Here is a 26,862-nt window from a genome sequence, read left to right as displayed (position 1 = left end):
AACCCAAGACTGCCAGCCCAGAGATGGCACCACCCACAAGGGGCCCTCCCCACTTGATCACTAATTATCAATTATTTATCACTAAAATGCCTTACAGCTGGATCTCATGGAGGCACTTCCCCAACTGAAGCTCCTTTCTCTGTGATAACTCCAGCTGTGTCAAGTTGACACAAAGCTATCCAGTACAGTCACTATAGCAGTGGAACTCTTTATTTCATGTGTCTGAGGGTTTTGACTGAATGTATGCAAGTGTACCGTGTGCATGCTTGGTATTCACAAAGGATAGAAGAGGGTATCAGATCCCTGGAACTGTAGTTATGAATGGTTATGCACTACCAAGTGAATGCTAGAAACTGAATTCAAGTTCTCTAAAGAGTAGCAATATTCTTAGCACTCTCCAGCCCAGTACTGGAAATCTTTACAGAAAGTAACATAGACTCACTGGAGTAAAAAGCCTGCGCTGAAGAGATGGCTGAGTGGTTAAGAGCACTGGTACCTTACAACTGTCTGAAACTCCAGCTGCAGGGGGTCTGGCACTCTCAATAATCTAATTCCTCATCAGCAAGGAAACACTTGTAATAGTCTGTGCTTTGTCATGCTTCATGTATCCTGGCTGTGCCTTACTGCTTACTGTGATCAGAGGACAACAGTGTACAATTACAACTATCCTTTTCCAGAGGCTACAAGAACATTTACTTAAGAGAATAGGAACTATCCAATCAGGCTATGCAGATTAGTAACATTTAGACCTTCAGACCGAAGCCCATTTCACCTAACTTCATGTAGTATTAACAAACACCTACAAGTGAGATGAATAGATTGTCAATTTGAGAAGATTTGGAATCATGATGGAAACATACATTTGGGTCCAGAGAGTTTAGGTGAAAGGTAAGATCCACTCTGAATATGGGAGCACCGTCCATGGGCTAGAGCTTCAGACTGAACAAAAAGGAGACTGAGCTAAACACCCAGACTCATGGCATGCTGACCGTGATGCCATGTGAGCTGCCTCCTGCTCTCTACCTCGACTTTGTAGTTAGGTAGTCTGTGTTCTCAAACTGTAGGCCTTCTGAAGGAATGGTTGTTAAACACTCTGTCTCAGGAACAAGTGACAAATGTACATTCCCAGACCCCAAATCCGGATGTTTTAAAGAGTTACAATAAAAGAGCAAAGATATCCACTTGTTTCACAGAACCAGACCTCCAAAATGCATTGAAACCCATAACACACCGTCAGGAAATTGGTCGGCATCATCATCAAACATGGCTTCCTTGAGGGCAGACTTGTTGAAAGGACTGACGCTATCTGAGTAGTTATATGGATTATAGTCACGGGAACGTGGAGAGGAGTGGAGTGGCATTGAGTGGAGCAAAGATGCTTTATTATCAAGAGCTGGCTGGCTGGAGTCAGCAGCATCACCTCCTGCTCTTGGATCTGATATCCCGGGACCACCACATATCTATTGTCAGGAAGAGGAAGGCAGAGCAAGTTAGTTCATTTCTACATACCTTCTTCATATTCTAGAAGATGTTTCTTGGTGGCTGGAGAGATGACTTTAGTAGTTTCCCGTTCTTCCAGAAGGCCTGAGTTCAATTCCCAGCCCCTAATATTTTTTTTTTAAATGTATATGAGTAAACCATTGCTCTCTTCAGACACATCAGAAGAGGAAATCAGATCCCATGACAGATAGTTGTGAGCACCCAGTGAGTACATGGGCAATACAAAATGAACTTTTTTTTTCCATTCTTTTTTCTGGGAAGAGATCACTAGGCAGGAGAGTAGACCTGGGAGAACTGGGAAGTGAGTGTGACTGGGGTGCCTGATGTGAAATTCCCAAATAATCAATAAACATACTGTGATGGAAAAAAATAAATAGGGAAAGAAAAGAAAGAGAGTGGAATGCGGCCCCAGCATATGAGTTACTCGTTGGCTTGGACCTGGAGCATACTAGATTATGCTTCTTAACCACATGAGTCTCACAATGGAAGTTTATATTTTCCCCATATTAATTGTAGTAACAGCAGTCTGCATCATCAGTTTATGTGGTCCAAACAGAGAATGTTATAACCTACTTGTCTGACATGTGATACTATTATTTAACTGATTTATTCTGCTATGGTACATCAGTCTTTATGTTTTCCTTCTGCCTCTGGCAGCTTAGACTTCTTTTTAAATAAGCCATTCCTTCATTCCCATTGAGCAAATTGTTGCTTAGTATCCACAGAGCTGCAGCATTTCAGCACATGAAGGGCTGTACTGCTCTGAAGGACTCCCCACCTGCCTTTTCTTTCACTTGGTTTTCCCTGGACCATATGTCAGAAAGTCTTACCAACCAGGTCTGAGGTTCCCTATCCTAGACCTGCATGTAGTCGCTACAGCATCAGTAAATGATAATCTCTGTGCCTCCAGTAGTGCCAAGACCAATTCTTGGCTTGTACTGGGTGCACACAGATGGCATAAAGGATGAGGGCTGTGTGCAGAGTTCCCAGCAGCAAGCGTGGCATGCAGTCACTCCGTAGATTCTGATGATTGTGTTTCTGGTGATAATACTTTTGACGCTAGTATTTGTATTAATATTTTGGTGTTTGGGCAAGGGTGTTAATGTAGCTCAACTCTATTCTTTTTAAATTTATTTATTTCTCTCTCTCTTTTTTTTCTTTCCTTAATGTAGGAGTTCTCTATCTGCATATATACCTGCATGCCAGAAGAGGGCATCAGAGCCACCATGTGGTTACTAGGAATTGAACTCAGGATCTCTGGAAGAGCTGCTCCTAACTTCTGAGCCAATACTCCAGCCCCTGATATTATCTTTCTTAAATAGCCTCTTAAACATTAGCAAAATGGGGCTAATTAGTTCATAGAATTTGCCTCTTAGGTTTTCCGGCTTAGTCCAAATGTCATTTGACAGAGACCTCCATGCCCTGGCTCAAGAGTGTAAAATACACATTGACAGTCCTCTCTGGCACAGCTCTTTCTTTTTTTCTTTCTTTTTTTTTTTTTTTTAAAGATTTACTTATTTATTTATTATATGTAAGTACACTGTAGCTGTCTTCAGACACTCCAGAAGAGGGAGTCAGGTCTTGTTACAGATGGTTGTGAGCCACCATGTGGTTTCTGGGATTTGAACTCTGGACCTTCAGAAGAGCAGTCGGGTGCTCTTACCCACTGAGCCATCTCACCAGCCCCGGCACAGCTCTTTCTTACAGATACAACATCTAAAACTCACTAGTATGTGCATGGCTGATAGTAAATACTTGGAGAGTGACTTAAGCTTCTAAAGAATTATATACGAACACACCAGAAAGCAAAGTTTAAAATAAACTAACAACTTGCATACACACGAACACATACATACACCCCCCACACACTTAATTTGGCACATTAGGCATGATGGTAACACATGGTAAGAACATGTAAACACTTACTATGTCACCATCCTCTTTTTTAGGGTCCCTCTTCAGTGGCTCACTCATATCTTCTTGGCTTCTGAAGCTGAAATTCTGGATTGCCTCAGTAACACCTCTAAGGGAGCTATAAATGTCTTCAGAATTCATGTTCTCTGTATCATAATCAAATGCACTGTGAAAAAGATAGCATTAGTTTTTACTTATTTTATTGTTTGATTTGATTTTTATATCGATGTGCATGAGTGTTCTGCCAGCATGTATGCATGTGTACCATGTGTGTGTATGCACCCTTGGAGGTCAGAAGATGGCATCAGGATCCCTGGAACTATAATTAAAAGATGGCTATGAGGTATCATGTGGGTGCTGGGACCTAACCCCAGGTTCTCTGTCAGCAAGGGCTCTCAACCACAGAGCATCTCTCCAGTTTCTATTTGGGTGATTTTTTTTTTTTTTTTGAGTCTCACTCTATAGCCCAGGCTAGTCCTAAACACACTGCAATCCTCCTTCAAAGTGCTGGAATTAGAGATGTAAGCTACAACAGTTGGCTACAAATTTTCAGTTATACTCTTATAATACAAACAGTCTGGATGTGGTAGTCTACATCTATACTGCCAGCTCTGGGGAAATAGGAGGAGGGCCGGGGGTCAGGAATCCTCTACTACACAGCAGGTTGAAGGCTAGCCTGGCTAACCCTGATCCTGCTAAAATAACCACATCTGAGGATATTTATAAAGAAAAGAGTTATCTATTTTTGACATACAAATTCACTCTGTAACCCAAAGCCAGGCCTCAAACTCAAGAGTCTCTTGCCTTGCCCCCAAAGTTCTGAAATTATAGGCAAATATCACTATAGCCAGCTAACACTGTATTTATTCTTTTTTTTTTTTTAAAGATTTATTTATTATTATATATAAGTACACTGTAGCTGACTTCTGACACACCAGAAGAGGGCATCAGATCTCATTACAGGTAGTTGTGAGCCACAATGTGGTTGCTGGGATTTGAACTCAAGACCTTCAGAAGAACAGTTAGTGCTCTTATCGGCTGAGCCATTTCACCAGCCCACACTGTATTTATTCTTAAAGTCCTTTCTGTTTAGTCCTGGCTGTCTTGGAACTCACTATGTATACCAGAGATTCTCCGACTTCTGTCTGATGATTGCTGGGCTTAAAAGCTTGGCGTACCATGTCTGGTCTTAAAATTATACTTGTGTGTGTGTGTGTGTATTAAAAACAACTTTTGGAAATCGATTCTTTCCTTCCACCATGTGGATTACAATGACTCAGGCCAGGCCCTCAGACATTTTGCAGCATGAACTTTTACCTACTGAGCCATCTTGCCAAGACAGATTACTTACACTTATAGATAAATATTTTTATAACATGGACATTATACAGAATTCAAGTTTCAGTATGCACAAATACAGTCTTCCTGGAGCCCAGCCATGCTTATGTATGCTGGGACTACCTGTGACTGCTTTGGTAGTACAAGATCAGAACTGAATAAAGGTCACAGACCACTTGGATTAAAAGCCTAGAATATTTGCCATCTGGCCTTTTATAGAAAGCTTTACAGTCCCTGTAATTAACAAGTAGTAACAGCACTAGCTGAAGAAGAAACAAATATAGTTGCTAGTGATTGTCAGTGCTCTTAGCCCTCAGGAATTCGAGGCAGAGGATCTACAGCCATCCTCTGTCACATGGCCAGTTGGAGGCCAGTGGGAGCAGCTACACATTCTAGTATCATTGGGAGCAGTCCTCAGTAGAAAAAAGAAGCTAACTGCACTTCACCTACTACTGCTTATTATTTTCAAAAACAAAAAACAAAGTTAAAAGAGAAAAGACAGGAAGGATTTTGAAATAAAAGTATTCTAGCTTGTGGTGGGGGTGGGGTACAACAGTGTGTCTGTGGAGGTCAGAGGAAGCTCTGTGGACTACTTCTCTCCCTTCACGCTACATGGTGACCTAGGGATTGAACTCAGGTAGGCGTGGTTTTTCAACAAGAGCATTCACTCCCTACAACATCTCAATGGATGAGGCAGAGAACATAAATGAACAATGAACATAATGTTAATGTGATGAATTCTATAATCAAACTCTATATTCAATTAAGGCTAGAATTTACCCAGCAAAATTGTCACAAATCTATTAGCCCATAGGTTCAGTGGTAAGATCTGATTCATCTTTCTTTCCTAAACTCTGATTTAATATTCTGTAATTTTAATGGATAATCTCATGAAGCAAGCTATGATGTATAACCAATAACAAAACTTAGGCTACTAATTGTAATAGATGTTGTAAGACTCATTTTACAAAAGGCCACCAAAAGGGTCATGGTGGCTACTGACTAATGAATCAAGAATTTAATCTAGGGCTAGCAAGATGGCCTGTTGGGTGAAGGTGCTTGCCTGCTGAGCAAGCCTGGACACTTGTACTGCATCCCTAGAACCCCCAGTGGAAGAAGGAAAACCGCTTCTGAAGGCTGTCTCCTGACTGCCAATCTTTTGTCCTGTGTGGACCTGCACTCTCACACCCAATTAAAAAAAAAAAAAAAAAAAAGAGGAATGGGAGATTTTAATCTCAAATATATCCATGCTTGAACTGTGTGTGAAAATGTTACCTTTTTTAAATTTTTGTATTAAGCAGCAATATCTTAGTCACATGTTTTCCTAGAAGCATACGTAATGCCATTATGTATTCATGACAGATTTAACTCTTCCTCATTCTTCTTCTCTTTATGCTTTGTCTATCTATAAGCTCAAGTCCCTCCTGACCTTTCAGAGGACATCAGTATGCTATTTAATACTATAACTAGTACTTGCCATTCATACTAAGTGATGTAATAAAAAAGATAGGCACATCTGCAATTTGAGAAATGTAACTCTACTCTTAAAGAAAACAAGACCTTTCATCCTATATATCGCTATCCAAAGGGTTAAATTTTATAGTTGTTTGAATCAGCTCATTTCAAGTCAAATCAAAGTCTGGGATTATAGGTAACTCTGCCTTTCTAAGAATGGAGACTGGGCAATCATCTGACCTTGGAGATAACGTATTCTGAGACGTGTTGGTAGGAGAAGTAAGAGGACTGGACCAGTTGGCTGGTGACCGAGGTGTTGGTCTCGTCAAAGGACTCCCCATGGAACTCTGAGGGAGGGAGTAAGAAGAGAGTCAGCACAAGGGAGTGCAGCAAGGTCCTGAGAGAAGAGGCAGTAATGAGAGAACACTATGAAAGCAACTTCCTTGTACTTCAGCATTCCAAACATCTGGGCCCTTACGTCTGGTTTCTAGGAGAAAATGTGTTTTCATTCAGAAACTTACCTCTTCAGTTTTCCCCCCTTATCTCCTTACCTGCTCTCCTCTCTATTACTTCTGCCCCCAAGACTCATGTACCCCTAACTGACCTTGAACTCTTGCCTCCACCTTGCAAGCTTGAGGTTACAGATGTATATCACCATGCCCATGTGTTTTTAAACCAATTTCGTCTCTCAAATATTAACATCTTTTCTCTCAATGATTTAAACTACCTTTTTTGCTTTGTTTTGTTTTGTTTTCTTTTTCTTTTTGGAGCCAGGGTCTCATCATGTAACCCTAGCTGGCCTGGAACTCAATATATAGATCAGGCTGGCCTAAAACTCACAAAGACCTGTCTGCCTCTCAAAAATAAAGAGACTCTTGCAAGGTCAGACAACATCTGAGAAGTGAGTAACAGCTGGAAGACGACACAACCAAGGTCATTAACAAACCTGAGGTCAGAAAAGGACAGAGGGACTTCAACCATTTTCACTGGGTGTACTGGTAAAATGTTGGGCTGGGAGGACATGCCAATACTATGTGGGTGCTTCATTATCTTGGTCTACAATACTTCAGAGAATTAACCAATCTCAAAGCAATTACTCCAGCCCAAACTTGTCCATTCTCTGACAAAGCCCTATAAAAACCCTAGACCAGGAAGTCTGATGCCTCTTTTCCTCTCTTGGAGCTTCTCCACCTTCTCTGTAATTCTCTTTACTAAAGCTTGCCTTTGCTTTGCATGCTCCCTCCGAATATGCATCTGGAATCTCCATCGGTATGAGACAACCAATCTGGGGTCACTGTCTCCAGTAAGTCTTTAGTAAACATCAGAGTCCAGCATCCTATATCTTTGAGTCATGTATAACTGAGCTATGAAATGTCTTGCCTCACTCAAAAATCTTACATTACTTTCAACCCTGAACTCATTGCTTTAAGCTTGACAGCAAGTACACCTGTATTCTCTTTGTTATCAAAGGCCCCTCCTTTAAAACTCTCACTCAATCTGTTAGACATTTTATGTAAATCATGCATAAATCTATATAGTTCACTAGGATGTACATTTAGTCACACTTTACTTCCTCAGAACCAAGTCCTGCATATGACACCCAGAGACCACTAAGCCTGCAATGCTTTAGTATGATTCTGTTCAACCTTACTTGTTGGCTTGGGATGAGTGGCCCTTGATGGTGCTCAAATAAGAACTGGTTCATCTGAAGGACAAAGAACAGCATGTACTAAAGTTCTAACACACTCCAAGGCTGCTGGTGCCCTCAGACACACAATGCTCACATGCGTCTCTCTCCTTTCAACTGTCTACTGCTAACTACTATCCCAAACTACACAAATTATAATACAAGCACCATAGGTTTTAAGGGACTCTATTTTCCCCAAGGCAATATTTAATCCCGTTCAGAAACTGTTGCCAAATACAGATGTAAAAATCACATAGTTAAATTAAGTCAACTTCATGCAAAGCAAAGCAAAGCAACCATTGTTAAATCAACCATAACAGCAGACAAAGCCAACAAAACAAGTTAAGAAATACCTGGGTGCCATTGCCAGTGTTTCGAAGGTGATTGTGAAGAAGTTTAGTAGCACCATCCTGGAAAGTTTTTGGTAAAGCTCCTAGTAACATTGTAAACTCTGGGGTATTGAGTTCAAATAAAGAAATCAGCACTGACTGTGCTGCCTAGAAAGAACAAAGGCATACAAAAAGTAGATGAGATGCATCCTGGCTGCTCAGGGGAGTCCGTTTTCTTCTTATGTTTCTGCTCACAGGCACAGGGTTCAACCATCTCTCCCATGGAGAAGGAAAGGTGATGATCAAGCCTTAACTTTCATAACTTCTTTCTTTTTGGGAGGATAAAACCCCTCTCAACTACCATTTATTTTCTAACGTTAAAAGGGGACTATGAAAGTGTAACATGTCAAACATTGCAGGGTTATTCCATCAACATACATTACTGTTCTAGGTTTCCCTATAAATGACCATAAAGGACAGTAACTTAATGCTAAAATTAAACATTCTCAATATGTCAAAAATACATGGGCAGCAGCCAACACAGGGGTAAGGGTAGAAATGGAAAGAGGGGGAAAATTAACAAAACCAAAGTACATATGATAATGCCATATGGAAACATGTTACTTTGTATGATAATTAAAAAATAAAAACAGCAGAAGGGAAAACCCAACAGACAAAATAGCCAACCAACAAAACAAAACAGAGCATGACTACACTATGTAGTCCTGAAGGCTGTGACTGTGACCCTCCTGCCTCTGCTCCTTAAGTGTTTGCAAGATCTAGTCTTTTCTTAAGCAGCTAATCTAAAAGTCTACAGTTAACCTCAGGATAAGGTTAGTCAGGTGTTTTGTAGAATCTAAAGTATAATCAAATCATTTATAGCATATAGGATGAAATGAAGCACAGCCACAGGACCATGTCCAGTGCACACATCTTGTTCTGGACCTTTTCTGATCTCACCTATGAAAACCTCTGTGTTTTATGTTTAGAGTCTGACTATACAACAGTAGAGTGGTTAAAGCATGCTGTATTCAGATAACACAATACTACTCAACAGTCTCCTGGTATGTATGTCTGATACCTGGGACCTAGGATCACAAGAGCTGCCATGAGGGTCTCCTGAGTGCTGGACACCTCACCAGCCCTGCTGGCACCTCATCCCACCAGGCCTTTGTACATAGCCCTGGCTGTACTGGAACTCACTATGTAGACCAGGCTGGCCTTGAATCCATAGATATCTGCCTGCCTCTGCCTCCTAAGAGCTGGATTAGAGGTATGGGCCACACCATGTATGGTCTCTGCTTTCTTCCATATCCTCAGCTACAAGTTTCTGTTTGCTCCAGGTTTGCTTTGCTTTTGCCTCACTGTCTTTCGATAGTTGGTTAACTAACTGATTTAAATGTTCCCTTTTATTACACGCTCTGAATCAGCTGCCTTCGTAAAGTATCGGACAAAGCAACTAGAGGACAGAAGGGTTTGCTCTGGCTCACAGCTCAAGGGCAGAGGGCGTTCTCAGGTAAGTGGAAGCACCAGGCAGGGGTCACGCAGCACTGTCAGGTGCAGCCCGGTGCAGTTTTCTTTGTTGTTGTTGTTTCCTTTGAAAAGAGGTCTGAAACACACTAAGGAGATCTGCCTTTATTTTCTGAGTTGTTGGGATTAAAGGTGTGTGCAAGCCCAGCTTCTATCTTATTTATCATAACTATCACATGTAGGAGTGTTCTGTCTGCACATACGTCTATGCACCCTGAGCTCTCTTCAAGATGCAGCTTCTGTTGTGTCTCTAAGTTTTATTATGCCATGTCTTCACTTTTATTCAATTTAGTGTATTTTCTTTTTTGTTTTGTGGTACATACATGTGCTAAAGTGTGTCCACATGTGAGGCCAAAGGTCAGGCTAGCTTTAACTCAGAGATCTGCCTGCCTCAGCCTCTCGAGTGTTGGGGTTAAAGGTGTGTCCCACCATCCCCAACTTCCCTTTAGTTTTTGAGATCATCCATCACTGAACTAGAAGCTCAATGACTAGGAAAGATTAGCTGGCTAGTGAACCCTAGCAATTGTCTTCAATCTGCTACCTTTCCAGCACCCAGATTACAAGCAAGTGCTACCATGCCTGATTTTTTTAATAATGTAGGTGCTAGGAATATAAACTCAAGTTCTTACGTCCTTTATCAATGGAGTCATTCCCTAGCACAAACAACTTACATAGTTTTGAGTCAATAGAAAATACTAGCCAAAAGCCCTAGGCAGAAATGTTAAAAATATTAACATATACTAAACAAGGCATGTTTAAAAGCTCAGTCAAGCTAGTCATGATGGTATATGGCAGAATTCTTGATACCTGGGAGGTTGAGGCAGGAAGGAAGACCAGGACTTCAACGTCATCTGCTAGAGTAAGTTCCAGGCTAGCCCCGGATATGTAAGACTGTCTCAAAACACCATAACTCAAGAAAATGAAAATGAAGACAATAAACTCTAAGACAAAACCCAAGAGCATGAAAAAGCAATGCAGACATGAGCTCTAAGAATGGAGCTTCTTTAAGGAAGGAGGCAGCAGCAAGTCACTTGGCACGAGAGGGCGGGCTTGGAAAGAAAAACAAAATAAAAGGTCGGTCTCCACACAGCAAGTATTGATTGTTAAGTATTGTAGGGACCGCTGGAAAGGATGTGAACAAGGCAGAGGAAAAGTCAAGCCCTCACTTATGTAGATAAACACAAGGCTTGTAGCTAACAAAAGATCAGTTAAAAAAAGACCTAAAATATCTCTCCATCCCACTCAAACAAACCTTTCGAACATCAGAGCTTTTGGGCTCTGTCGTCCAAGTGATGACCCGAGACACTGCCAGGCGAGTTTCACTGGAATTTGTAAAATCTCTTGGGTCCATCTGCTTTGCCAGAGTTTCTATGTACTTAAGGATAGCCACCTTTACCTGTTGAGGAAGACACAATAAAAGAGGAGAGTGAGAAGGACACTTGGGACACTAGGTAATGTATCACAAATAATTTTGACAAGTGCAGCATCAGCAGTTACAAAAAAATCTCCAAGAAATGATACAGCTGCCTACTCTGACATGAAGTGGGGATTCCTGTTTTCATGAGTATTAGAACTTTTAGCACTCCATTTCCAGAGTATGAACAAGTGCTAAAGATTTCCTCAACAAAATTGAAAACATCTCCTTGAGCTTCCTTTCATAGTGTATGGATGGCTAGTTCTCCATGGTCATTTCTTTTGGGGGAAACAGACAATGTGTTAAATGATAAGGCATGGCACGACAAGCCTGTAATTGTAGTGGGTAACAACTATTCTTTAGATTTAAGGTAAGGCCTCTAGGCCAGGTTGACCTCAAATGCACTATGCAGCTGAGAATGGCCTTGGACTTCTCTAATTCTGTTGACTCTACCTCCTGAGTACAGCTTATAAGGTATTGGGTATAGAACCCAGGACCTGGTGCAGTCAAGCCAAGCACTCTCCCACTTGAAGTAGTACATTCCCAGCTCTCCCAATTCACTCTCTTATGTAAAGTGCATGAAAGGCAGCTGAAGAACTGGAAACAGACCTGTTTCTAAGGCAGGTATGCTTCTTTCTAGGCTCAGCCATTTTTAATTCTTCTAGTGAGCAATTATTAAATTCTATCTCTTCTCTCCGGCATGTTAGTGGAAATAAACAGGCTGAGAATCATTGTTTCTGGTCACATAGTCTAAATGACTGGGGCTGTTTATTTAACGTTGTTTTGCTTGTTTTTCTAAGCCAGGGTTTCTCTGTGTAGCCCAGCTGTCCTGGAGCTTATTTTGCAGACTAGGCTGCTGGATTACTCTTATGTGTATGAGCATTTCCCTCCAGGCATGTGTACCATATGAATACCTGATGCCATGGACACCAGAAGACAGTCAGATCCATTGGAATTGTAGTTGTGGAGGCCGTGTGCTGCAATGTACATGCAGGGAACTGAGCCCAGGTCCTCTTCTGTCTCTGAGGTCCGTTATTTTTAAAAGTTCTTATTACTATCATTATTTGCCTTACTGCAGATTAAATCTACTATGGCCTTGCTAATGTCAGGCAAGCACTCTGGCACTGGTACATCCACAGGACTTCAAATGACCTTTAAATTTTTGTCTGTTAATTGTGTGCTATGTATATGAACGTGCGTTTACATGTGTGGGTAGGTTTGTGTATGAGATTATGGAGGTCAGAGTCTCACTATGTAGCCCTGGTGTTTGGAACTCTGTAGGCCACGCTGGCATTGAACTCACAGAGATCCATTTACCTCTGCTTCTGTCGTGCTGAGATTAAAGATATTTACAATCATGCAATGCAAGTACTGCAGTTTTAGAAAGCTTCTACAAAAAAGTGGTGTTAGCTATAGTAAGGAAGCAACCACAGCAACATATAACCATTGCAACATTCCCATTTTAGTAGGACATCTCACAAAGTCATGCAATCTTTAACTAATGGTGCAACTATACATTCCATTTCAAAGAACAAAATAATATTGTTGCAAAGGTTTATGTACTACTTCAGCATATTTGTTGAGCTGGAAAAAATATTCAGAAAAAATTCCACACATTTAACAAATATACATTAATTTAATTAAAATTTAAATCTCTTTGCATTGTTATTTAGTCTACTGCTATTTTCTTTCTTTAAAAAATATTTACTTCTTTAACTTATTTTTAATTTTATATTTACCACCATTATTATTAGCTGGAGACAGGGTCTCTGTATGTAGTCCTTGCTCTTCTGGAACTTGTTACATAGAGCAAGCTGGTCCCTGGTCTCTGCCTCCTGAGTGCTGGAATTAAAGGTGTATTCACACCACACTTAGTAACCTGGTAAAAACTTGACAGCATTTTGTGTATGTGCTTCTATGTGAATATGTGTGTGTGTGTGTGTGTGTGTGTGTGTGTGTGTGTGTGTGCAGGCCAAAAGAGGAGGGGTACTGGACCCCTTGGAGCTAAAATTAAGAGGTGTTTTCAGGATGCTCAGCTTGTTACTGGCTGCTCAGATCCAAGCTCTGGTTGCTATGGTTGTGAGACGATTGCTCTGAACTACTAAGCCATCTTTCCATCTCTTTACCTTCTTATGGTTTAAACAAGTTTTTATCTGCATGCATGCATGTGGGTCTGTGTGAATGTATGCCTCTTATGTGCAGGTGTAGAAGAGGACAGTGGATCCCTTAAGCTGGAGTTCAGGCTTTCTGGGAACTTCCTGACTTGGCTGCTGGAAGACCAACTCCAGTCCCCTGAATGTTAAGTGCTGAGCCAGCTCTTCAGCACTTCCACCTTAACCAAGTTCTTTATAATTAATCCTGTCAGCCACCTTCACGATGTTCTTACCTGGGCATGAGGTATGGCAGCAGTGTAACTTATTCCTGTTGTCTAAACGTATAACAAAGATGGCTCCCATAGCTTTGCTCCTGACTGGACTTACACGCACATTACAGCACATTACGAAGCCAGCATATGATTCCAGGCCACAGGAAGCTCGTTTTTCTCTTACCAGCTTCCCACATCCCTATTTTTCTCTTTCCTTGTCCTTTTCTTTAGGTTTTCAAGTTCACTCTGCCCCTCCTATCGTCTGTCTCTTGAGTCATGCTTCACCACTTAGGTATCCTGGAACTCTCTGTGTAGCCCATACTGACAAATAACTGATCATTTACCTGCCTCAATGCCTCCTGTGGTGGGATCACAAGCCTACACCACTCCACGTGACTTCTGTTTCTAAAGACCGCTTCAGGCTTCATTTACACAGGCACACAAAACTCCTTCCCTTATATTTTTAGCAGCTACTGAATATCTACCAGATAACTATATGAAATCCTATATTACCATTTAGTTAATCAAGTATTATAGGTAACAATGATAAAAGAGTCTATGTTTTCTATTCCCAGAAATGCCTTGGATATATTATGAGCTACAATATGCATTAGTATTAAATAAAGCCTTATTCTGCATGTCACTTTTCAAAAAACAAAAAACAAAACAAAACAAAATAAAAAAAAAAAACCCCAACCCCCCCAACAAAACAAAAAACCCAGAAGGTTCCTTTTATATAGTAGCTCTGAGAAAACGACACTGCATTGGGTGCATGTCAACCTTGTTAGAAATATAATTGTGATTCAGAGGCATAACGGCATTCCAAGGTGGAAAGGGAAAATCGATCCTGGGGTGTGAGGCTTGTAGAGCACATCTGTGCAGAACAAAGCAGAAACTCCAAGGCCTGTACCAGCAGTGTGCTCCTCATTTCCTGACTTTAATCTCAATGGACCAGCTCATGAAAAACATTTTGGTAGGGCTGTGTGCATGCTAGGTAAGCACTCCATTAATTAAGCCATATCGAGCACATACACTCGTACGTGTGTGTTTGTGTGTGTATATACATATGTATGTATGTATGTATGTATGTCACTAAGCTCCTAGGCAATGTATGTGTGGCCCAAATAATTATCAGTCTCCAAAAACTGTAATTAAGAGAAAAAAAGACTTGGAAATCACAAACATAAGATTGAAGAAGATTTTACAACATAACTCTGTTTTGCCAGCATAGGGTTAGATGGCCATATTTTTTGATGCTTTTAAAATGTGGTTACCCAGAAAGCTTTTTCCAAGGATGGGTGAAGCCTCTGAGAACATTTGAAATCAAGTACGTGCATAGGTAAAAGTCTTAGGAAGGTTAGTACTGACATCAATGCATACAACATTATCGGAAACCCTGCAGAGAGTTATGAAAAGAAATAATGCAGGCTAAAATAAAAACTAAAGGAAAACCTTTGAGCTCCAAAAAGAGTGAAGCTGGTCCCGCAGTGCTGGTACGACTATCTGAAAGTTTATAAAAACAAAACCCACTGATCGAGCAGTTTCTTCTGTGACAAAAATATAAATATTATCCTAACTTTATTAATAAAATATTTCAATTTGTTGTAATATTTTCAGAAGAAATCAAAGATTTACCTTCAAGCTCGGCGTTTGGGTCTGGTCAACTGTAAATCTCATTAGGATATTAAACTGAAGATCATTTGGAAAAGATTCTCTGAGAAAAGAACAACAGCAAAAAAAAAAAAAAAAGTTAGAAAACAACCAACCCCACACCAACGAAGCTGACAGGTCTGCATTTTAGCAGATTCTACAGTAGACCCGAAGAGCATGGATGAACTGTGCAGAAGTGGCAGTCGACAAAGCACACAGCTCAAGGCATCTCAACTTACAGTCAGCAGAGTTAGGAAACAGCACTAGGTAAGTGACTCTTGCTTGTCTCCAATCCAAACTTAATCAGAAACATGTACTCAGTAACAGCTCACACTCCTGGGGCTGGAGAGGGGCTCAGGGGCTAAAAGCACACAGACTGCTCCTTACAGTAAAACTGAGCTTGCTTCCTAACACCTATGTGGCCGCTCACAACCACCTCTACCTCCAGCTCCACAGGATCCAATGTCCTCTTCTGCCCTCCTCAGGAACAGCTCACACACATATACACAAAATAGAAAATTAAAAAAAAAAAAAAAAAAAAGAAAAAGAAAAAGATAAAAAGTTCAGTATTTCCAGACGTATTTCTTCTCTCCTTCAGATCTGAATTTCAGCTGAGTGTGTTGGTGCATACATTTAATCTCAACAGTCAGGAGGCAGAGGCAGGCAGATTTCTGTGAATTTGAGGCCAGACTGGTCTACTTAGTGAGTTCCAGGACAGCCAGAGCTACATCATCGTTAGACTGTCCCCCCAAAAAACCACTACCAACAAAAATCTGAATTGCAGATTCATTAAAACTTCATATGTGGGTGTGTGAAATGAGTCCCTTTACAATGAACTCAAAGAAGTAGAAACCTACCTTTGGTGTAAAGCCTTCTGAAAGGAGGCTCTGGAGAGCTAATGGAATGAGAAAACATTCTCTAACCTTTAGGAATAGTGTTTAATTTCACATAAAATTAAACTTCAGTTCAAACCACACATACATTTACAGTTAGGTGTTTTTATCCAAAAGGTGAAGACATGATTGTACATTAAATTTTCTTCAGCTGGGCAGTGATGGCATACACTTTTAGTCTCAGCACTTGGGAGGCAGAGAGCCAGGTGGAACTCTGTGAGTTCGGGGCCAGGCTGGTCTACAGAGTTCACAGCCAAGATTATATAGAGAAACCCTGTCTCAAAACAAACAAACAAACAAACAAACAAACACCCTTTTCTCATTTGTATTTATTTATCTCTGTGTGTGTGGGCATGTGTGTGCTACGGTGCACTTGTGGGAGTTGGTTCTCTACCTTTAGGTTGTGCAGAATCAAACCCAGGTCTCAGGGCTTGAAGGCCTTTTATCAGATGCACCTTTGCTGTCCCTTTTGTTTGTTTTTTTTGTTTCTGTTCTGTTTTTTTTTTGTTGTTTTTTTGAGACAGGGTTTCTCTGTGCAGCCCTGGCTGTCCTGGAACTCACTTTGTAGACTAGACTGGCCTCGAACTCAGAAATCCGCCTGCCTCTGCCTCCCAAGTGCTGGGATTAAAGGCGTGGGCCACCACTGCTTGGCCTTTGCTATCTTTGAGGTAAGTTTTTATTATATTTCCCAAGCTTGCCTCAATGTCATAGCCTCAAACAATCCTCCTGCCTCAGTGTCCCAGCAAAGGACCTTGCCACTGTACTTGGATCTAACTACCACTTTTTACTTAGTCTTATTTCCTTTTTAAAAGAGGGTCTCTCTTTGTAACCCAAGCTGCCCTTGAACTCCTGATCCTTCTGACTCCCATATGCTAGACTGTAGGTAAGGGGCACCACACCTGCCCCATATACATGTTTAAACACACATGTTTAATTTATTTTTAAAAGAGATTTATTTTGTATATATGGGTGTTTTCTTTGCATGCATAGTTGCATATCAGAAGAGGAAATTGGATCCCATACAGTTCTAGACAGTTGTGAGCTGCCATGTAGGTGCTGGGAATTGAACCCTGGACTTCTGGAAGTGCAGTCAATGTTCTTAACCACTGAGCAATTACTCTAGTCTCTTATTTTTATGTTTTTAAATTTTTTAAAGATTTATTTGTTTATATAAGTACACTGTAGCTGTCTTCAGACACACCAGAAGAGGGCATTAGATCCCGTTACAGATGTGGTTGCTGGGAATTGAACTCAGCACCTCTGAAAGAGTAATCGGTGCTTTTAACCACTGAGCCATCTCTCCAGCCCACCCCATTCTTATTTTTGAGACTGGGTCATATTATATAGCTTCGCAGCTCCAGCTGTCCTGGAACTATGTACAGCAGAACAGTCTCAAGCTCACAGAGATCTGCTTCCCTTTGCCTCCCAAGCGATGGGATTAAAGACATGCATCACCAGGCTCAGATTTCTAGCTATATCTTTACTGCTGTTGTTTTGAGGCAGTGTCCTGAACGCTGGCCTTCATCTCACCCCATAGTCGAGGATGACCTTGAACTCTGGATCCTCCAGCCTCTATCTCTCAGGTGCTGGGACCACATCAGTTTATATTTTACTTAAGACAAGCTAACAGTACTCAAACCAGTATCAATAACACTTCAACACACGGATTAAATATTCATGATTATCATCAGCTAAACTTGAAATACATGCAGAAAACATTACCTTGTAATATCAAGGGCTTTCTGAACTTTTGCCTGAACAGAGCCAAGCAAATCAGCACCCATTTTTTTCAGCAGCTGTGTCAGCAGTACAAACAACCAATCTTGAAGATCATCTTTGTGGACTTGTATGAAATCTACTAGAGTCTCCAAGAACATGCTGAATACCTGTAGTTGATAAACAGGAGAAGCGGGAAGAAGAAAGAGGAAATATTGACCTCTATGCTCAGTTCAAAACAGAAATAGATGGGAAAAAAGGAATCTGAGGCACAGCGATTGGCAGCCAAGCGGAAAAACCCCTCTCTTGCTTTTCACTGGACTCTGTGATACAAGAGTGCACCTGCGCTGTTACCAACTTCTGCAGAAGTCTGACAATTAGCTAGTCCATGCAGCACCACTTGGTAAGGAGACTGCCCGTAATGGCTGGCACACCTAATGTTATCAACAACGCCACAGCTTCAGCTAGTTAAACTGAGACTCATTTCCTAAGAAATGGACCAGCTGCTATGTATATTTTTGAGGAAACTCAGCTTTTTAAAAATGGTACTGAGCAAATTAGAAAATTATTGTACTTAGAGTTATCAAAAAGTAGAAAAATGTATAATAATAATAATAATAATAATAATAATAATAATAATAAGCTGATGAGAAATCATCAGGTTTCTCAAAATGACAAATTACATCAACATTTTGGTATGAGATTTATCATTTATTAAAACTGCCCCAAAAGTAATGTTAGATAGCCTGAAGTAACGAAAAGTATTTATATAATGAAATTAATTGAGAATAAAAAAATGTATTTAAAATTCAGTTAAATCAGAATTTTTAATTGTTTCTGTACCAGTAAATTTTATTTTATATTTTGTTTCTCGAAACAGGGTTTCTCTGTGTAGCTCTGGTTATTCAGGAACTGGCTCTGTAGACCATGCTGGCCTCAAAGAACTCAGAGATCCTTCTGCCTCTCCCTCCTGAATACTGGGATTAAAGGTGTGAGCCATCGTGCCTGACTTATATTGATGAATTTTATACCTGATTCCAAGATTAAACATACCAGTATTATATAAGGTGAAAAAATAAAACTTAAGGGAAAGATAAACTAGCACTCATAAGTGATGTCTCATTAAAATATTTTGGAAAAGTGACCCTTGACGAAGTTTTGTTTCTTGTAAGAAATCAGTATTATACAGGAAGATTTATTTTTTAAGTAAAAGGAAAATATTCTTAAAACACACAGTCATGCTTGCTCTCTCTATCTTGCTATTGCCTTCTCTTTCCCTCTCCCTCCCTGTTCCCTGCCCCCTCTCTCTCCACGTGCTCATGGCCAGCCTCTTCTCCTTTAATCCTATATTCATTCATTCATTCATTCATTCATTCATTCATTCTCTCTCTCTCTCTCTCTCCCTTTTTCTGCCTCTACTACCCTCTTGACTCCCCTCCTCATGCCCTAAATAAACCTTTTCTAGACTTAAATATATAAATAAATAAATAAAGGGGAAAAAAAGAGTCACAGTCATATTAGACTGAGAGAAATCAAAATCAGAACAGGTGCTATTTATATTTGTTTTTACATAGTTTACTGTTATAAAATAGTCAATAATCTCCTAAATAAGTGCTAATTTGAAATCGTTTCATTCTCAATATTTCTGGCATTTCCTTAATATAGTTGTAATGAACTCTAGTATTTGCCACTTATGTTAGCAATGAAGTTTCCTCTATTTAGAATTAGAACTAAGCTTTAACACTTGAAACTTGGCTAAAAGGGGGGGGGGACAAAACACCTAACACCTTAGTTATTTCCTTAAGATGCTGTGTTCTGTGAAACCAGCAACTGTAACGCCTTTGAAGTCCAGAGCTCTCTGTGCTATCTACACAGCAGTATCTGTGATGTAGAGTGCTATAATTCCCATTCTTCACCCAACTAAATGCTCCACTGAGTGCTGGCTGAGTGTTTTGCTTCTGTAAAAAGAATTTTCTTAGACCTACTTTGTGGCAATTTTGCGGCTCTAACCACACTCACCCTTCCTGGTTACCTGGCAAATGTTTGGCAGCATTCTGCAGCTGGTTTTTATATTCCTCAACAAGTCACATGTTACAGGATTAGGTGTGGGAGGTGACTAAGTTTTTAGAGGGTGCTGGTCACTTGAAATCAGTCATAGCAGCATTACAGAAACCAACACAGTACAAGTAGGGGCTTCTTTCTCGAGGAGCAGGTTTAAGAGTTCCAGCTACTTCTGGTGAATTGTTTTTATGCTGTTTCAACTGTTTCCTAGTGTCTGAGGGTTCCAACTGTAAATTTTTCCGTATGAAAACCTGTCCTGAACATGTTTGTTTTTTTCAAGACAGGGTTTATTGTGTAGCCCTGGTTGTCCTGGAACTCACACTGTAGACCAGGCTGGCCTTGAACACATGGAGATCCATTAGCCTTTGCTGAGATTGAAGGCATACACAACTACAACAGCAAATAAACAAATAAAATAAAATAAAATAAAATATCTTAAGACACTGGAAGGCCTAAGTCAGTTTTCAATTTTCCTGTTCCAAGTGTGTCAACGGTCATTTGCCTTGGCCATGCTGTAGCCTTCTGATTACCAGACAGTTCCACACTAGAAGAGTGTCACTTGCCTTTCGCTGGAATCTGATTTGCCTCTACACTTCATGATCTAACAATCCTCCCTAAGGAAGATCCAATTACTCCTTCCTAAGGCCAATCTTCCCAGTCTGTATATAAAAATAACATACGCCTGCACGTGCATGGGATTGCCAGAAGAGGGCATCAGATCCTTTTTTAGATGGCTGTAAGCCTCCATGTGGTTGCTGGGGATGGAAGTCTCCAGAAGAGCAGTCTATCTGTGCCTTGTTCTTGAGATGTCTTTGCCACCTCTGCCTCCCTACCTCATCCTCTGGTTATCCTGAGCTGTGAGGTTTTTTCTTAAACACAGTATGACTGGGCTTTCTCTAAGTTGAACGCTGCTTTCTTCAATTTCTTCTTTCCTTCCTTCTTTGCAGGAATTCCCCTATTGTATCCCAAACCCCGTCTCTTCAACAGCACTGTGGTCTCCTTCACTCAGAACAGCTCTCTTTGGCCTTCCCAAAGTCTGCTTCCAGAACCACTGCTGTAGGTACAAAGCCCTTTGACCTCCAGACCTGACTATTCTATATCCTGTATACTAGCACCATCAAATCATTTCTGTAACAGGCTAGATAATAAATGTCTGAAGCCATGGTTTACAAGCCGTGGGTCTAGAAACTGAACAGCCCTGTCACTGTATCATGGTCACAGACAAAATTAATACAACTGTGTTTCAAAACAAGGGTATTTATAAATCCACTGGCAGATTCAGCCTCCATGCTGTTTGTCAGCTCATGCTTTTTTCTTACTATTACTGGAATGCCACTTTGACAGATGTACAATCATTACATACTCTCAGGTAGTTCTGTGCACCTCCAAACTGGCCTTGGAGCTTGTGGCAAGGTAAAACCTGCTCCCCTTCCGTACAGATCTCACAAACTCTGTTCCCTACTATCCCCTGGCCGTCTGCCCTTATATACATACAACATGTGTCTTCCTACGTCTGTCAAGGGCTGCTTGGACTATTTTAGGTCATAGGCACTCATCTTTCCTACCTGAAACTGTTTTCTGGTTTATTTGAGACAGTATTTCTGGTTTATTTCTACCATGTAGCCTTGGCTGACCTGAAACTCACTATGTAGATTCAAGTGGCCTTGAACTCAAAGAGATCCATCTGCCTCTGCCTCTGCCTTTCAAGTGTTAGAATTAAAGGTGCCACCTATTTAGAACTTGTGATGCAACTAGCTGTGAATGTTACTACTTAAGCTTTTCTCAAATTATATTATTATTCCACCCAGAAATATATGATTATGTACATTTTATTCATTTTTGAGATAGGGTCTATGTGTTCCAGGATGACATGGAACTCATGATAATTTTGATTCAGCCTATTTAGTGTTGGGGGGGTCACAGGCATGTATTGCTAGGTCCACTCCATTGTTCTGTCATTTATGAATGTTTACATGAGCAAACATTTACCAACTGAGTCAATTCTCTACCTCCAAGACAGGGTCTTAGTATGTAGCATAGGACGGCCTCAAATTCATGGCAAGCCTCTTGACTCAAAATAACTGCACAATCTACATTTACACTTCTCCCAAGATCTTAACTTTTCTTCCAGAAGACTTCTCTCAATGTCCCAGAAAGACATTTCTTTTGGTCATATAAAATGTTAAGTAGTATAATTAAAATACAGAGCTATGATTTACAGTCTACTACATATAAAACTGTACTACTATTTGAAAAAAAGTATGAAATCCCAATGGTACATACTGACCATATATGCTTATATACACACATGTATGCATATATGTGTGCATATATCTATATGTATGTGCAAATATCCATATATTTGCATAACCATAGCCACAATATATTGAAAATGATACAAAATCTTTCCACTACCACAAAGAATTCATTGCAGAAGTCAATCAATATTCTCTCCTTTCTTCACCAATGAGTAAAGGAGATATGTATGTTAATATACTAGGAGGAATGAAAATTATATTTCACAAGATGAAGTTTAAAATTAATGGTCCATAACCACTGTTTACTTTTACTGAATGATATTAAACATCAGAAAGCACATTGCGGTAGTAGGGTTTTTTGTTTTTAAATAATTTCGAGAATTGGAAATGATTTGAAGCCTCCAATGAATCAATTTGATATTTCACAAGAGGAATTTTTCAGGAAAGAAACACATATCTGGGCTCTTACAATTGAGGCAGTCTCTTTTCATGGAAGCCTGCTTTATTTTAGGTGTGCCAGCCATCAAATGTGAAACAGAAGAACATAATCAAATTAGATCAATTAGTAGATTAAAAGCACATCTCCAAACAGAATGACAGCCTGCGTAACTGCGAATAGCATTTCGTAGATTGCAAAGGGTCCAACACTGCACGGACTCTTAAGGAGAGAAAACAGAGAAAATGGGTTAATTCCACAGTCATGCAGTAAAGTTAGCTTTTCAACAAATATTGAACCAACTTACTCTCTATTGAGAGTTCCAACACAGGGGACAGCATGCAAAAAGGAAAAAAGAAAAAAAAAGAAAAACACACAAATTAGTCGCCATCAATGCAAAGTTCCTGTATGGGAGAAAAACACTGAAGAAAATAAAAGTAACCACAAATGTTTTTCAAAGTTTTCTGAAAAAACTCAAAATATTTTTAAAACAAGTATTCCATGTACAACATAGGAGAAAGGCACGTGATTTCTCTGCATGCTTCATTCATTTCCTTGTCAAGGAAATTTAAAAGGGGGAGAAGCTCCTTATTTTTTTGTTGCCCCCAAATCTTTCTTATTTAGTTATTTGTTTGTTTGACAAAGTCTCATTATGTAGCCCTGGCGGTCCTAGAACTCACCATGTAGACCAGGTGGTCCTTGAACTCTCAGAGATAGGTCTGCCTCAGTCTTAGAGGTGCCAGAATTAAAGGCCTGGACTTCCACACCCAACCTATTACAAATACTTTTTTTGTCGCACAATCCACTATCCTGTGGATTAACTTTTAGAAAAAAAGGTTAAGAGAACCTCATTTCCATTTATCAACAGTGTCAAAATTTGGTTCCAAACCATAGTATCTAAAGCCATTTTCTCATCTTCTTGCTGCACCTTCAAAAGTGGCCTGACTTCTGTGAAGTTTTGTACTGTATGCAAGTAAAAACAAGTATTCTCATCACACTTTACCTTCCATGTGTAAGAGTGTTACCATCTCTTGCTCTAGGACTATAGAGCAGCTTGCTCCCTCATTTGGCTACAATGCTAGTCAGAAGACCAGAGATGATGACCTAACAACACTCAACTGGGTCCTGGTTCAGCAGTAACAGGGAGGTTTCTACAGCAATCCAAGGCTCAAAGGCCCAATTCGAAAACAGCTGCCAGTATGTGCAGCTGAGTGTAGATGTACATGGTATCACATATATTAGGGACTTGGTAGGCATAAAATGGATTCACAGCAGTAAAAATGAAAACGTGGGGGTGAGGACCTGAGTTCTGATCCCAGCACTCATATAACAAGCTGTGGTCTTGCTTGCACTGTAATCCCACTGCTGTCAGGGGTTGTGGGGAGACAGGTGAATCTTCAGGACTTATTGGCTACCAGCATAGCTGAAATATGCAAACTACAGATTTAGGAAGATGCTCTGCTTTAAAGAAATAAAGTGTACACAAATGGGGACACCAGATACCCTCTTCCGGCATCTCTGTATGAACAAAGCCATATTTACCTGTACACAAGAAAGCACACAAGCAAACACACTTGTTCACAAGTACATACACACATTACATACACATACAGACACAAACACACATAAATACCTGTATACAAGTATACACAAAACATAGACACAAACACACACATACACAGACATATACACATACTAGGAAAATATATGCATAAACCACACATATAAACATTCCACTCACAAAAATAGAATTGGAAAGGCAGTCTTCTAAAAACATTTATTTTAAAGAAATTCTTACATTTGATGTTCTAGAACTTCTATGGTAAGAACCATAGAAGAGACCTAATCTAAAAACTTTACATATTTTTAACTGAACCATCATCAAAATCTTATATAATTTGGATCCTACTATACACTGTTGTACAAACTAAGGCAGACATTACTAAAACGTACTGCATATAGGATTATTTAAAATACACACCACTATCCATATTTGCTATTAATGTGTTGTAAGTGATAACACTTGGTGTCTTATGGTCTATATTCATAAGTATGCCACAGTCAGAGCACTTATCCTCACACTGTATCTCTCTCATTTGCAGATTCCATTATTGGAGGAGTCAACCTAACCTGGACTGAAAACATTTCCAGGAAGAAACTGCCTTTTTATTCAACACATGCATACTTACTTTTTCTTTAATCACCTCTAAACAAGATTTTAGTATCGGCAGATCGCCCTGGAACCAACCCATGATAGATGCTAGGGCCAGGGGTAGGGTGGGTGGGGTGACGTGATACATGAAATAACAAGGTGAATTTATCAAACTATAGACAGACATCAAGTGATCTCGACTTGCAAACTGTACTAAACTATCTGAGCTTCAGGGAAAGTCCTGCATCCACTTTAGCTATACCAAGGAAAGTGTTTTTTTCTAGTCCTTCCTTTCTGGAATGTCTCTAAACACACTAGAGGATGCCTGACATCTCTGCTGGTCACAAAACCTTTGTCTAAACATATTAAGGGAAATACCCTGGGCACTGAAATGGACGGCCCTGTTGGTGAAGTATCCCGTTTCAGATGGTGTCAACAAGTGGTCTCACTTAAATCAGATAAAAGCTTCAACAACCTGCACCCCTCAGGGCAGCTGCCTAGTGTCTAATGCTCACAGACAGACTGAAACATTGATCTAAATCTAAAAACCACATGGTGGCAATTCACCATCCATGCCATGACAAATGGTATCTCCTATGCACCTTTCTGGGACTTTATAGGATTTCTATCCTGTGACCTTACAAAAAACTGAATAATAGATAAAACATTTCAATCCAGAATGGCCATCTAACTCAGACTTGAGGGAGAGGCACTATTTATATAGAACCCTAAGAATGTGGCTCGGGAAAGAACGAGAACTGTTCCACATGGTACGTTTCAGGCTTTAAAGAAAACCATACAGTTTTCTTTAAAACTGTATAGCAGAGTTAGAGAAGAAAATTAAGATTCTGGCCAACAGTGGTTAATCTAGAATGTCTCCTTGGTCATACACGGAACCTCAGTAGCTGGGCATACCAGTGAGAGACTTTTTTGACTGATTATTTGAGGTCAGAGGATCTGCCCTAAATCTATGCCACACCTTCTGGTGGCAACCTATATAAATTACCATGGTAGAAAGAAACCTGCTTTCTGTCTGCTTGTGCTCTCTTCCTCCCTGTCCTCGGGCAGATGGACAGACTTCTTCAGGGTCCAACACAGCCCGAGACGCCCGGCCTCCAGGACTGAACAAATACCACATCCTTGGCCTTCCTGTCAGAGACAGGTACTTGTGGACTAGCTGGATTACAGCTGGTAAACCACTCTAACAAATCCTGTTTTAACACAGAATCATTCTATCAGTTCTGCTCCTCTAGAGAACCTGAGTAATACAGGGAATATAAACCAAATGACAGAATTGGACATTTGCTTGGACATTTCTTAAGGGTTTTAAGATGGTTAGGCACGTTATATCAGATATTTTAGGTATAGAAGGTGTGTGTGTGTGTGTGTGTGTGTGTGTGTGTGTGTTTAAGTGCATGCACATACACCCACAATTGGCAAAAGATGATTGTACCTTGAATAGCAGTGAGAATGGAGAGGCATTCATTGGTAGAATTAAAAGGAGTGGATTGTTACAGGAATGCAAATTCCTAAGTTGAGTAGTCAAATGGTGGTAGCCTCAGGCAGGAGGGAGAATGGGAAAGGCTAAAGACAGAGCCAGCCCCCTTCATCTCAAGAATTCTGCATCTGTGTTTTAAACAACCACATGCTGGAAATATTTGCAAACATTTGCCTCTATAACTATGCACATTTCCTCTATAATTTTTAAATAATACACGTTCACAATGTAATTAAATTAGGTATTATGTAGTGGCCCATGCCTTTAATATTAAAACCTGAGAGGCAGAGGCAGGTGGATCTTGATGAGTTCTGAGTTCAAGGGCAACTTGGTTTATATAAAAGATTCCAGGCCAGGTAGTCTACATACACAAGACACACACACACACACACACACACACACACACACACACAAACACATAGACACACATAGAAACACACACACAGAGAGAGACACACTTCAAACAATAAAGTATAAAGTGGAAGGAGGATTTAGGTACAATTCTCTATACAATGGTATCAGCAAAACGGGCAGAGATAGAATGTGAGAACCAGACCAAAAGAAATGGGCACAAGAAAAGGAGGGATTCCAAACAGAAGAAAATACTATTTTTCCTATCCTAGCCATCTCTGTTTGTTTCTTTTTTAAAAAAAGATTTAATTATTT

At 40.2% G+C, this 26,862-nt stretch overlaps 1 protein-coding gene across 34 annotated transcripts in view; it reads right to left on the bottom strand.

The window, feature by feature from the left end:
* Positions 1-26,862, bottom strand: part of Clasp2 (cytoplasmic linker associated protein 2) — a 187,584-nt gene that overhangs the window by 13,018 nt on the left and 147,704 nt on the right. For 19 of the 34 annotated variants that reach the window (XM_029543096.1, XM_029543100.1, XM_029543104.1 and 16 more), the window contains 9 exons: positions 22,854-22,856; positions 17,798-17,961; positions 15,168-15,246; positions 14,985-15,035; positions 11,006-11,149; positions 8,248-8,391; positions 6,448-6,554; positions 3,427-3,580; positions 1,232-1,460 (listed from right to left, as the gene is read on the bottom strand). In XM_029543096.1, the coding sequence (XP_029398956.1) occupies positions 1,232-1,460; positions 3,427-3,580; positions 6,448-6,554; positions 8,248-8,391; positions 11,006-11,149; positions 14,985-15,035; positions 15,168-15,246; positions 17,798-17,961; positions 22,854-22,856 (1,075 nt within the window). The remainder of the gene's footprint in view (positions 1-1,231; positions 1,461-3,426; positions 3,581-6,447; positions 6,555-8,247; positions 8,392-11,005; positions 11,150-14,984; positions 15,036-15,167; positions 15,247-17,797; positions 17,962-22,853; positions 22,857-26,862) is intronic. The other 15 variants (XM_029543102.1, XM_029543110.1, XM_021206874.2 and 12 more) reach the window with 3 other exon arrangements.

Source organism: Mus pahari, chromosome 10, assembly GCF_900095145.1.
Source record: "Mus pahari chromosome 10, PAHARI_EIJ_v1.1, whole genome shotgun sequence".
Taxonomy (NCBI): domain Eukaryota; kingdom Metazoa; phylum Chordata; class Mammalia; order Rodentia; family Muridae; genus Mus; species Mus pahari.
Note: the sequence above shows the minus strand (reverse complement) of the source record. Positions and strands in the feature narration are given on the sequence as shown.